Here is a 14213-nt window from a genome sequence, read left to right as displayed (position 1 = left end):
GCCATGTGCCTCTAGTAGCTGAGCAGACCTGGCATTGAAGTTAGTGCTGGGTTGCGTCTACACATGCATGAATGCACTAACTAATCGCACTTAAATTTGATACCTGCATTTGAAGGTATCAAATTTAGGCACGATTAGCCTAATTTTGCCATTTTTAACTTGCATGAAGGGTGCGCATATGTAGACACGCACCCGTAATGCACATTAAATTAAGCTAAAGCTCATTCATGTGTCTTGTGTAGACGTTCCCAAAGGCACCTAAATTCAAGTCTGCTCAAGTCCTTAGATTATATAATAATGGCCTGGGTTGAACCAGGAGCAATCCTTCTTGGCTCATTGGTGAAAGTAGGTGCCATGAGGGAAAGGTGTCCAGCTGTCCTGACTTTTCTAGTATAGTCTTGAATTTTGTGGCAACGTCGTGGTGTTCCCAAAGACCCCCTGGAATGTGAGTTTTGCCCTGTATTTGAAAACTTGAACACAAAACTTTATGAGCAATGCACAGTGCATTTGACACCCATTCACTGAAGCAGGGGTTCTCAGCTGGTCATCTGTATGGGTTGCAAAGTTGTGTACTGAGAGCTGTAGAGAGGTATGCATGTGTTGGATAACACCCTCCCCCAAAACATTCCCATGTGTCCAGCGTCATGTTCTGTGTGGATTAATTAGCTATGTCTAGTGGTGTTTCACCAAGACAGATCACCTATACCAGCTTCAGTTCCAGCTAAACTTCCACTTCTGGAAGTCTCTCATGGGCCTTGAATTTGTGGAGCGTCTTGGATTTTAGTTCACCAAAAGTTGGTCACCTAGCATGGAGGGGACTTGTTTAGCTTTGCTGTAGTGGAGTTGGGCACCCGTCTGATCACATGGGTTCATCACGTGGGTTCTGCTAATCCCAGCAGCTTCTTGATAGTGGTGTTGTCCTGATCTTTCTCAGCCACATGTGCAATGGTGCAGTTGTGATTTGTGCCTGGAAGTAAGGCAGTCATTGCCTAAAGGGACATGAGTGTCCCTATAACCCGCTGATTCAGTGCTTTAACCCCATTGATGACCATTAGTGTAACACAGGGGTGGGCAATTATTTGGGCCTGAGGACCCCATAGGGAGTTTTGATGAGCTATGGCAGGCCGGGTCAGCATGCCCACCTCCCATGCACCCCCTCCCACCCCCCCACAACAACTCACCAGAACTCCCTATGGGGCTTTAGGTGCATGGGGACAATGTTCAAGAGTGGGACAGGTGTGATCCACAACCTGCATGGCCTGCCTTGTGTGGGGAGTGGAGGCGGGGTGTATGGGAGGGGTGTGGGGGGCCACCTGGGAGCCAGCCAGGGGTGAGGGGGAGGCGGGGACATGTGCAGCAAAGCTCACCGGGTCAGTGGCTGCCCCCGTGGCGCTCTGCATGGGGCCAAGCCCCACCCGGGGCAGCCTGTGCCGTGCTCCTGCCCATACCCACCAGCTCCAGCCAGCGTGCAGCTTCTAGTAGGGCTGTTCTCAGTGTGGCTGTGGGACCTGGGCCAGCGGGGCTGTTCTGTTCCCTCCGCCTCTGGCTGTGGCTGCTGTTCCTGCTCCTGTTGCACCGCTCCCGGTGGTGAGCAGCTACTGCCCAGCTCTGGCTCCCAGCTGCCTTCCAGCCACCCGGTTCAATGAGCAGTGAGAGCATGGTGTGGGCTGACCCAGCAGGAGCAGATGAGGCTTGGCCCCGTGTGGAGCACCACGGGGGCAGCCATGGGCTGGATCCAGGCAGTCGGTGGGCCAGATCTGGCACATAGGCCACATTTTGCCCATCCCTGCTGTAACAGGAATCAGTATGCTCCGCTTGGATTTCCCACCCCTCCCACATCCACATCCACTTCGAGTCCCTGGTCAGCCTGCCAAAAAAGGGCGACTACCACTAGTAGTGCATTTGCCAGTGTATCTGTTTTCTTTTCCTTTCCCCAAATGAACAAGCACGTTCAGTGGAATAGTTTGCTGTGGGAAGGAGTTTTTGATTTGCTTTCGTTGCCATACTTGTTTTGTTCAAGAAGGCAGGCCAGAGCAATGTGGCTGGCACCTGGTGTGGAAAGCACTTGGATTTGTAGTGATCCTTAGCTCCCAGGAGGGTTCATCCTGTCCCCTGAGAACGGCTGCCTCACGAGAAGACTCTGTCTCGCATGTGGATGAGCTTTACATTTACTGCAGAGACTTTCATAAAGCCAGAGTTGTAGAGTTGTTGAGCACAGTCTTGGATCTTGACGCCTTATGCTACCTTTTAGATGTATCCTGGACAGGCCATGGAGAGCTGAAGCTTTGGCTTTTTCCCCCTAGAGGCACTGGGAACAAGTGTTTGTACTTTCTGATTCTAGGTCAGGGATTGGCAACTGCTGGCATGCATGCCAGAGCATGGCACACAAGGCCATTTTCCACAGCACAGAGCCCAGGCTGCTCGTAGCAGGCGGCCGGGAGGCTGCAGGCAGCCTTGGCTCAATGGCAGGCAACTGCTGCCCAGAGCCCCAGCCGGCTGCAGCTGGGAGGCTACAAACAACCACGCTGTGCTCCGCAGCCCCGGCACTGGCCCTGTGGCTGCAGTGGCTGCATGCACAACTCCAGCACGTGACCGGGAAGGGACCTGAAGGCAGTGCAACCCTGGCCCTACCTCTGCTGTCCCCTTGGAAGCACACATGAAGCTGTTGCTGCCATAGAGCCGGTGCTGGGTGCTGCGGAGTCCAGCCCAGCTGTTTGCAGGCTGCCTGCCTCTGCTGCATCTGCCCAGAGCCTGGGCTGGCTGTGACAGGCAGCCAAGAAGCTGCATACTGCTGCACTGGGTTCCCCGATCTGGGTTGATGGTGGCGGTAGCTGCATGTGCACCTTGGGATGGACAGCAGGAGAGGAACCAGGGCTGTGCTGCCCCAAACCCCTTCCTGCTTGTGCAGCCAGAGACATGCACACAGCCCATGGAGTCAGTACTGGGACCGTGGAGCCCGGGGCAGCTGTTTGCAGCCTCCTGGCTGCCTGCCATCGCTGGCCCAGGCTCTGAGCAGCTGCAGCAGGCGATGGGCAGGCTGCGAACAGCTGTGCCGGGCTCTGAAGCCTGGGCAGCAGCTCCACGGCAGTGGTCAGTGCACATGTGCCTCGCAGTGCAGGGTGAGGAAGGGGCCGGGGCAGCAAAACCCTGGCCTCTCTCCTGCCATCTGCCCAGAGGCACGTGCGCAGCACTGCCAGCAAGAAGGATCTGGTCCCTCACAGCTCTCTTGCCTCTGGCACACCAAGCCAAGGCATGGGTGAAGGTTGGGGTGTTGTTGGCGCTCCAGCCAAAAATGTTGCCGGCCCCTGTTCTAGGGGGGAGTGGACAAGATGCTGCTTCAGGTTATTTCATTGCTCCCTTAAGGTAGAGACTAGTCCTGGTCCAAAGTGCATGTGGAGAGGATGAGTGACCTGTCTGTAGAAACAAACAGCATAACAACAAGAGTTTCATTGTTCTTTGCAGGGGAATAATGTTCAGTTCTATGAGGGTAAGAATGAATTGGTCCCAGATGCTGGGGATGCTGAAAACATCCAGGCCTGTTTGGTTAATGGCCTGTACTTTTTGGCTGGCTTAACACAGTTTTTGTTTTGGGTTTTTTTGACGGGGGGAGGGTGTTTTAATATTGCTTGGCCAGACAAAAATACAGGCTGCTTGCTGGATAGGTGAAGAGACCAGCTGGGACCTGAAGTCGGGAGGGTGATTGAAGAGGGTCTCAGAGAAGGGGCTCTTGCAGAAGAAAGGGTGCCTGCCTGAAGTCTGTTTCTGTAGCACCTCGTCTTGTCTTGTGAACTGGCCTCATCATCCTTCTTTTGGCACTGAAATTTTCCCATCTCCTTTAAAAAAAAAAAAATATTACACCAACTCTGCTGTATTTTCCAGAACAGCAAAACATGTGCCCAAGCTCACGGGAGGAAACATTAATCGAGAGCTGTGGAGAAGTTTGCTACGTTATCACCAGGCAGTTTGGGGGCTGGGAATCATTTTGGCAAATGGCCTTTATAAGGATTGAACTGTGCTAGGGTTTGAAAGGCTCTGCTGCTTCTCAGACATTTACTCACTCAGCTGTGTTTTCCAGGCAAAAGAACCCAAAGCAATTATGAAGATTGAGCATTTAAATGCGACTTTCCAGCCTGCAAAAATAGGGAACCCGCATGGACTGCAAATCACTTACTTGAAGGACAACAGCACAAGGAACATCTTTGTCTACCACGAAGATGGCAAGGTGAGAGCTCGCAGGTAACACAACGGGTGGTGGCAGGTCCCCGGTGACAGGAGTGCTCCACAGAGCCAGTTAAAAGAGCAGGCAAGCCTATTAGCCAGTAGGCACCCTATGTGGTCACAGGCCCGTGGGCAGCTTTCAGAGCAACTGTGGACAACGCTGGTCTCTGAGATATACAGCAGCACTGGTTGCCTATGTTTTCTTCCTGCCCATGGGCTTCCAGGCTCTAAAACCACGCTCATAGTGGGAGTAAAAATCCTCCTTTAATGAGTAGGAAGGGAATGTATGGGGTAGGAATGGCAGAGGCCGAGCGGCAGAGAGATGGGAAAAGCAAGCTGGTTCTTTTAGGGCCTCCCAAGTATGTAAATAAGCACGTCAGATGTGGCTGTATCCAGTTGTTTTGCAAGTGCCCTTTGCAGTGGTAGCCAGCCCTTTGGATTAAAGCGTGCATTTTGCTGCAGGAACTTGACGTGTAGTAGGGAAACTACGTCTGGAAACTTGGGACAGAGCCCCTGTATGGCCCCATTGAGGGCCCCTTGCATGCAATAGTGCTGTCCAAGAGAAGCAGTGGGTGGCTGCCAGCAGAGTGAATATCTTCTCAACCGAGGGAGAAGGAGCGAGTTGAAATTGTTTTTTCCCCTGAAGCCTCTGCCCCACTCCTGCTAAGCACACGACTGAGAGAGTTGCAGTTCCAGTGTTTGACCTCTTGATGAAAGGTGGAGAGGGAGTATTTCAAAAGCCTAGCTTCTCCAACCCAGAGGAAGGAGAAAACCCAGAAGGAAAAGAGGCACTGGGGGGACCTGGCTTCCTTTACGGATTTGAGTCTAATCCAGGAGTCACAACAGGTGGTGGGATCAGACTGAAGGGGACTGAGCTCAGGAGCTCCTTTCATCTCTACCTTGCTTGTGCTTCCTAAGAGTCAAGTGTGTGCATTTAGAAATTCCTTTAAGTCCGCATGTCCTTTCTTTACTGCTCCATATGTAGAGCCCAGAGCTGTGACAGCCATGTAGTTCTTGCAGGGAATATCTAAGGCAGTGCAGAGGGCTATGGCACTATTTCCAGAGTTAGACAGCAGGACCCCTCCATGCTTGAGAAGGGTGGCAGGCACAGGGAGCATGCTCGAGAGACCTGGGAACAGCAACCGGTCCGTTTCCAGACCCAGCGGGCTCAGCAGTACGTGGGATCCAGCACTTGGATCCCACCGCAGGAGCCAAAGAGCAGGACTTCCACCACAGCAGTTGGATCCAGAGAGCAGGAACTATACCAAGGAGCCATATCGCAGCCTTATTTTCACGATGCAGCTTCCCACTGGATCGTAAGGCCAGCCTAGAAGTGGCCATTGAATCGAAGCTGTCATGTTTCCGGATTTACATTCCCTTAGTGTCAAGCTGCCTTCCTCCTTTGGCAGTGCATTACATTAAGCAGTGACTGCCTGTCAGGATAGCGTGCTGGGAGCAGTCGCAGCTGGGCAGGCCCAGCAGGGCTTCCTAGCACCAGCCACACCTGCTGGAGGAGGATCAGCTCATCACTTAAACCCTTTTTGTGCTCTCTCTCTCTCTTCCTCTGCTGAAAGGCCTCAAGGTAGATTTATTCCTTGACTCATCCTCAGACAAAACAGGCCGGTAACACTGCTAGAAAACAACATCCCACTGATTGAACTGGAGAAAAAATGAGCTCTCCTGAGCTGTGCAGATTCAGGGAGAGGCAATGCTGAAGAACACATTTGCCTTCATCCTGTGCAGCAGTGAGTCTGAACAGGGTTTCCATTTAGCTCTAACCCTCCTTGTAGGCACTAATTAGCATGTCAGGTCAGGTTAATCAGTAGAATGATGAGTTTCTGTTCTTCTAATTCTTTTTTTTTTTTCCTCTTCTGATCTAAGAAAATAAATACAAGAAAGCAACTGCTGTTCCCCACTGAAAAGGGGCAGGTCTTGCTCCAGGCAGGAAGTGTTCCTTGATGGTATCTGTGTACCTCCTGATTGCTTCAAATACAGTGATTTATTTGTAGAGCTGTATTTCTTTAGCCTAGTGCTCTGACTCAACCCTCTGTGGCCTCCCTATTCTAGCACCTTGCAGGTCATTGCTCATCACAGCAAGGGGCTCAATCACAGTGAATGGTGCACAGTGTTTCTGAATCATGATGAGCTGCTCCAGCAGAGTCACTCCTAAAAGTCCCCCCTCTTGCCCCTTCCACTTGTGATTGCAGTGACAAGACACATTGAGTCCCGTGCGATGGAGTTAGATGTTGGTTCAACTTGGCAAGGCATCACTCGAGGCCTTGTCAACCAGGTCCCTGGCAACGATTTTATTCCAGAAGCTTTCTCAGGAGAGATGTAATTGCTATCATGACTGTTTATGATTTGTTTGCTGACAACCCACTTGGGCTTGTGGAGCATGCAAAACGGGGGTGATCCTGCCTCAAGGAGCTGAAAGATGCATGCAGACAGAAGAAACGTGTAGGGAAACTCAGACGAGGAAAGGATTTGGTGTTTTATTAATCGATTTTGTAAAGGATAAGCTCCCTGCAGGAGGCTGGTTTCTGTGGTTCTTCGGAGGACCCGCGGGCGTCTCGTCTGACACTGGTCCAATTCCACGAACATCCACGGAGTTGCTCCTGCCTTGGCTAGTGTAAGAAGCACTGCCTGGAAGCTCATGGTCTAATAGCTTCAAAGTTGCTGTGGGGTAGGAAGGCACATTGGAAGGGCATGAATGTGGGGCTGAAATCGCAATGTATGGCTGTTCAGGTTAAAGGCAGGAGCGCAGCACTACACGGTATCTGGAGCCAGTAGGCTCAAGTGGACTTTCCTGTTGATTCCTTTCTTTATCGGGAGGAAACACCATGACGTAGGGGGACTAGGGAGGCAGCCTTCAACCTTGAACTTGCATACAAACAAAATGATGAGCCATTAGGTCGCATTAATTTTAGTTACTTAATCTGGATCTGAATGATAATCCTTGTTTCTCATAACTTCCAACACATTTTGTTCATCACTAGCTCAGGCCTCGCTGCCTTTTCCTCTTCCTGATAGTACTCCCCACACCTTGGGAGGCTAGCCCTGTTTAGTTATTCCAAATAGAAGACCACGGGTGCCTGTAGACATGTGGGGAGGCTGCGCCATTGCGCTGTAATTACAGCACATGGGAGCAGACTCGATTAATTGAGTCTGCTGGCATGTGCTAATTAAAGCACCTCCAGCAGCCTCTACAACTTAGTCCTAAAGCACAGAGAAGTGCATCATCCCTAGATGCTGACTTCTTGTTGGATAGGTTTGACTGGGTTCTTTTTTTATGCTAAAGTGACCTCCACCCGAAAGAATTCAAGGCATTTATTTTAGGCTGAAGTCTGGCTTATTTAAAGTGTCCCAGATGTTGCAGTAATGAAGTCTTCACATCTTAATGACATGCAGATATTTCAAAACCTTGTGGAGACTCGTGGAGCTGCAGACAGCTGTTACATATCCCTTCCAGAAGGCTTTCAATTTGTCTGTACCTTTGAACTGTAATCCAGTATTTGAAAGTGCACTGATGCAGGTAATTTGCTCTAAATTAATGTAACATTTCTGAATGAAACTTAAAATGACTGGTGGCAGCACCAGGAATATAGATTGCACCCGAAACAAATCATCTTTCCACATCGTTCCCCATCTTTCCTTCAGCTCATCTGACAACGGTAGAGAAGGTCAGACCCTGAGGGATCACGCTGCTGGCCAGGAACTGGGACGTTATGATTGATACCGTACAAGATTATGTAAACCCAGTAGAAATCTTATACTGAGAAATGAGACTTCCTTGTGTGGCAGGGACTCCTCTCAGTTATGCTGCGTGGAAGCAGTTGCATGTCACTGCAGAGCTAATGAAATACTCTTCCTCAACCTGAATGTTGCATAAGCTTCTTTTATGGTGACTTTTGGACGGATTGGCCTCAAACATGTCTATAGCAAAGGGGCACCTGTTAGCCCATACGGTCCAGTACTGTGCAATGCTGCTTGTGTTGTCCAGTGCTCATCACTAGGGTGGTATTGCAGAGGGTGGAGAAGAGACAGGGCTTTGTTGCACTGCATAAAAAGGAGGTTTTATATTAAGGATCCTGAACAGGGACATGCCTGTTAATTCTCTCTGGCTGCTGGACTAGCTGGGAAGAAAGCGAGGAGTGGCAGACTGTGACTTGAGAGGTTTGGGTTCTGTTCCTGGGTCTGTCAGTGGTGTGCCGTTGGGCCTCTGCCACTCTGTGCCTCCATTTGACTGTGTGTAAGGTAGGGAGAGGGCTACCAATCTCCACCTTAAGGTGCTCTGCCATCTGCCAGTGAGAAGGACTAGTTAAGCATTAGGTATTCTCATTAGGAGAGCATGTGCTCTTCGTCACTGCTGCACAGTGACTCCTGCCGACGTTGTGCGACATGAGGCATGGCCTGGGCCAGTGCCACCAACCTGCCCTGCGGCTGTAATGGCATTTATGACAGACCTGGTCTCTCGCACTGATTGCTGCGGGTGAGCAAAGGAAGGAGGTGAAAGCAGCTTCTTTTGGAGTACTGGAAAAAGAACTTGGAAGTGAATGTAATATTGGGGACCAAATGCCAGCCGTGGCTCTGAATGACTTGCTACATGTTGAGCTAATGAGTTTTTTACCTCTAGGTTCCAGTTCAGCTGAACGCTTGAGCATGTCCTTGACTTCGGGTGTGTATGTCTACCCACCCCAGTTCAGCAAGGCCGGTAGACACCCGCTGCGACTCATCATGACCCAGTGTTCAATTGGGTCAAGTGTACTCTTCAGGTCTAATCTCTGCTCTTCTCTGGATCCCCCCTTTCAGAGCCAGAGCTCAGCGGGGCTGTGTTGCTTGCAACAAAATGGTGGAAGGGCCAAATCGTAGCATCACTGCCAGTTGACTGCATATTTACTGACTCCAGCTTCTCTTTTCCGTTGTTAGGAAATAGTGGATTGGTTCAATGCCATTCGTGCAGCACGGTTTCATTACTTACAAGTGGCGTTCCCTGGAGCTAGCGATGTTGATGTGAGTTTTCCTGTTGTTTTTTTTTTTTTCCTTTTCATTTTTAGCATCTCGTTAACAAGCTGGAAAGTCTGGAGAATACGCGGCCCTTCGGAGTCTGCCTTACAATTACCGTGTTAAATTATTGCACTGGGATTTGGAGCCCAGGTGCACCAGGTGCTAACTACATCTACCCGCAGAAACTGGTGTACGTGTGTCTGTGTATGTGTGTGCGTAGGCATGGGTGTTCAAATGAATGTACATGCATGCACGCACATCTTAATCCCTACACAATTATCTGTGTGAGCCAGAGCCTCTTTGTAAAATGTGGCTGCTACAGTACTACATAAGAGAACCAGAGTTTGGAAGAGAAAGCCTGATCTTTTGATCTCTGCCTCTTGTTGGCTTAGATCAAGTATCAGGTTTCAATTTGATACAGCCCATATTGCAAGCCTATATCTGCTTTGTCTGGGAGCTGGAAGAGATAGTCTAGTTATGCTGTGCAGGTAGAGCCACACTATAGTATAGACTATATTAAAATGAGTTAACTTTCTATTGCAAGTGGATTATATTGTGGTTACACTTCTATTACTGTGTCATTATACTGGTTAGTGTGTGTTTGGGGGGGGGTGTTGATAGCTGTAATTACTACCAATTTATTTAATTGACAAGTTAATTAATCACTCTTATCTCCTTGGTTTCATGCCCATACAGGGTATATCAGAATGTATATTAAAATGCAGTTACATTATTCACATTGTAATAACTAACAGTTATATTAATTGGTGGTAATTATAGGCACTAAAAGCATAATCAGAGCAAAATTACACTGTAATTGCAGTACAGAGAAACCCTTGTCTGACACTTCTTTCCCATCTCAAAACACTGTGATTCCTTGAATACTGGCTTACTATACACCTATACAAAATGCTTAGGAAAATTCACAAGCCTAAACAAAATATATTTGCCCAGCTCTTAACATTATGATTGATAGTAGAAATCTGTTTCCTACCATCACTGGTGATGCATAAGCAGATAAACTAACAGCATTGTCCCTACCTATTAAAAGAAAATATTACTTGATGATGCTGCACAGGATTTTGCAATACTGGATTTATGACCTCGGAGTGCCAAACCCGGCCTCATGTTTTCAAGCCTGTGGAAATCTCTGTGGACGGTCTTCTTATTTATACTAATGGCTTGAACAGTGGGTGTTACTCGCTCCAAGACTCCTTCGTCCTGCCAGAGAGGCACAAAAGAGGCCTAAAGCAAAATGAGAACAAGACTAAGGCTCTCAGGAAAAGGTGCAACAGATATTCAGATATATGTGTGTAAGGATCACCGCCATGCCTTTCAAGCCCTTTAAAATGCCTTAAGCGGGCCTGAGCCCTGGTGCATTGGGGGAAAGGCTGTGCCCCACCAGGAAGGTGATAACATAATGTGCTTTGCTGCCCGCTAAAGCCCGCTGCGACTCATCATGAGCCAGACGAAGCCCAAGGTGCTGCAGGGTCGTTCTGCTCCAGATGCAGGCTCACTCGAAGCAGCCGGCTGCCAGGCTAAGATGGGGATAGTCTAGATGGCAGCCAACTGGCTGTATGTGCACTGGTTGCTTTTTATATGTTGGATCTAAGGCGTGTCACACGGTGCAGGAAGATCACTCTGAAAGCTTTGCCATTTATAATGTGTTTTAAAAAAAAAAAGCAGCAGGGGGTGGGGAAGAGAAGTGTTTCATGAGACCTGTCAGCTCCGTGTGCTGGCAAGTCTCACTTTGCTTTTTAACGAGCCTTGCAAAGGCACCTGAAACCATCTCACAGCTCGCAACTCGTCTGCACCGAGCACCGTTAAAAATATTACAGGCCCAAGCAATTATTATCAGGCCTGTCTGTGTGAGGGGCGAGTCTGCAGATCTCCAGAGTAGCAGCAGTGCTCTCAAGGCAGGTGGGAGGATAGGGGCTGTCTGTCTGTACGTGGCTGGTTCAAGCCCTGGAGAAGATTACTGACATTGCTGGCTAATACCTCATGTAGCAGGGGTTCAAGTATGAATCTGAGTCCAGTTCCTCGAGTGAGCAATCAGGACCCCATCCCTGCACACCGTACCCCTGGGCAGACCAGTCCTTATTCACTTTAGTAAGTCTGCTGATGTTTGTGGGGCTCCCTTTTGATGTAAGGGTTTATAAGCCTTATGGCCTCAGGTTTACTCAGCCCAAACTCCTGTTCAGATGAAAGGTCATAATCTCCTGCAGGGAGCAAAAATCGGGAGGGTTTTTCCACCTAGCACAATGGAAGAAGCATTTGGCCTAAGGATTTCATGATTTGGGCCTGTCAGCAATATCTCTGGCACACTTAATCAGCAAGCTGGGCTGACTGGAGCGCTTTGTTCCTTTTCTAGCCAAGCTGAAGGCTTTGAAAGAAGAACTATGCAGGTTAGGTATTCAAGAGCTCCCTGGTAAACTGTGGGTGCAGCCTTAATATATGTGCAAGAAGAAGCAGGACATGCAGGGTACCCAGCAGGAGGGACCATATCCGGGCTGTCCTAATGGATGCACCTTATTGCCATTAAAAATATTGTGGAGGCTTTGTGGCTTCCTTGGGGCATGTTGTCATGGCCTGATCCAAGGGCTGGCCGTGACTGCGAGACCTGCTGTCTGGGCTTATGCAGAGCTGTGTCCCACCTGAAATACACAGGGGTCACTCCAGAAGGGTAAAGAAGAAGGGGAGGGAAAAGCTAACAAGGTGTGATGGGATGTAGATGGGGCTTGTCCACTCCCTGTGGGTCTCAGGGACCCCAGATGGGCTCCTGGATGGCAATCCCTGGCTTCCAGTCTGAGTCTGCTGTGTGTGAGGTCTGAAGGAGTCTGGGCACTGCCTTTCGTGGGTGCAGGCATAGGCTCTTGGAGGGCTCTTGTCTAAAAGTTCAAAGCTAGGGGTCATGGGTTAATCTGTGAAGTCCACATTTAGGCACTTGAGAACCCAGTAGTCTCATTAAACTCTTCAAGGGCTATGTGTTCCCAGCACAGCTGGAAATTAGGCACCCCACTATGGCCTTAAGAGTCTATCCTGAGACCCCGTATGGAAAATCTTGCCCCTTGCTCTTCAGGTAAAGGTGAGGGAGGAATAGGAACGAATGCAGCCACTGCCGTGACTAAAGCAGCCTTCCTGTGGGTCTGGCGGCAGCACGCTCTCTTGCGGTTTTACCTGATAAGCCCCCACTGAAGTAATAACTGGGGGCGGTGACATGACTGGGCAGAAGCCTGCGTGTGTGGCACGTGCCTCCAGCTGTTGAATATGCACTAATGTTGTACTTTTCCCTTTCTTATTCTGACCTTTCTAGTTGGTGCCAAAGCTCTCCAGGAACTACCTGAAGGAAGGCTACATGGAGAAGACTGGGCCAAAGGTGGGGTGTCATGTATCTTCTCTTTTTTTTTTTCATTTATGCCAAATGCAAGCATGTTTTGTGTTGTGCTGGGAACGACGTAATGGTTCCCCAGTCACTGCTTATTTCCTACAGCCTGGTGCACTGAACCTCACTGTTCAGGGCTTTGTAACCCCCTCTCCTTGGGGTGGGGAGCTGTGGCAGTGAGGACAGTCACAAGAAGAAAGGAGTCTGTTAAACAGTAAAATCACCTCTTTATATGCCGAAATTCATCTGCGTGCAGAGAACCAGCGCAGGCACCACTTAAGTCTATTGAATATAGAAGTCACAGTGGCATATTTCACCCATGCATGAAGAAACATCCTAGATCTCTACATGCAGCATCAGCACCAGTGTAGCTATGCTGATGAGAGGTGGCATTTATTTATCGCTGTTGGTATATGGGTGTGGGCCCTAGCGTGGATGGAGTTGCATCAATATACACGTTCCTTGTACCTGTACAGAAATACGGTATCCTGATGTATAGATTTTTATATCAAGATAGCTGCAGATGCCATAGAGGGGCAGGTGAGGGTTGTATTGCTGTAACACAGCGGTTCCCAAGCTGTGGTCTGCAGACCCCTGGGGCCATGCAAGACATCTCTGGGGGGGTACACGGGAGAAATTCTGTAGTGGCAGATTTAATTTTCATTGTAATAATAATTGGCACTGAAGGGGTTAAAATTTAAAACGTATGCTGGTGGGGTTGTGCAGGCAGCTCATAAGCCTGGAAGGGGATACGCAATAAGAAAAAGTTTGGGAACCTGTGCTCTAACAGTTTTGTTAGATGGGCACAACATTTGTGGGTAGATGGGGTCCTGCTAGAAGGTCGCTGTTTGTTGTGCTGGGGCCTGGGCAGCAGCAGTGTAAATCAGCCACATGTGCATAGTATAATGTGGTATTCATTAAAATAATAGCAGCTGCTCTGTGCTCTTGTGCCTGTCTGACTTCAGAGCTGCAGAGCATCTCCTTATATAGCCTGACAGATCCTGGGAACTTCCCACCTTCCTTCCTCTTTTTCCACACACACGCACTCACATACACACACACACGTGTACACACACACACAAGCTGGGAACTGGGTTCATCTTTTCAGACTCAGGAGCTTGCCTTTAAGAGGGTAGAATTCAGTTTCTTATTGTCTTTTAAATTCATGTTCCAAGGGGGAGAGCGATGAGAGATTGTAGCTGATGGAACAAAAGCATTTTGGAAACCCAGGCCAGATAAATTGCCAGGGTCATTTTGCTTCATTCCGATAGTGATTTTTGCTAACAGTCCTTTCAGGAATTGCATGCCCATCATTTCCTTGACTGTGGAGCAGGGCCAGAGAGCTTTGTAAGATGCACCGTTTGTAAAATGGAGTAGATCACAGCCCCCTCCCCGATTAGTTAATGCAGATCAGAGATATGCCAAGACTCCAGATCCCAGTGTGCCGTGCCCTGTAAGTGGGGGGAAAATGAGTCTTTTGCATCTTTCAGAGGTGCAGAAGATGGCCTGAAAAGGGATTGTATTCCCCCTATCCTCCCAATGTCCAAAACAGGGTTGTGGGGAATTCCACTTATTGGATCACAAGTGAAAATGTGGATTTTTCCTGCAT

General features: G+C 49.2%; 1 protein-coding gene across 1 annotated transcript in view; it reads left to right on the top strand.

Annotated features, from left to right (window-relative positions):
• Positions 1 to 14213, top strand: part of ADAP1 (ArfGAP with dual PH domains 1) — a 109977-nt gene that overhangs the window by 86822 nt on the left and 8942 nt on the right. The window contains exons 6-8 of the mRNA XM_090023812.1: positions 4076 to 4222; positions 9145 to 9228; positions 12536 to 12598. Of these exons, the coding sequence (XP_089879938.1) occupies positions 4076 to 4222; positions 9145 to 9228; positions 12536 to 12598 (294 nt within the window). The remainder of the gene's footprint in view (positions 1 to 4075; positions 4223 to 9144; positions 9229 to 12535; positions 12599 to 14213) is intronic.

Source organism: Crocodylus siamensis, chromosome 12 (assembly GCF_052110815.1).
Source record: "Crocodylus siamensis isolate JL-2025a chromosome 12, ASM5211081v1, whole genome shotgun sequence".
Classification (NCBI taxonomy): Eukaryota; Metazoa; Chordata; order Crocodylia; family Crocodylidae; genus Crocodylus; species Crocodylus siamensis.
The sequence above is the reverse complement of the archived record's forward strand: the minus strand, read 5'-3'. Positions and strand labels throughout refer to the sequence as shown.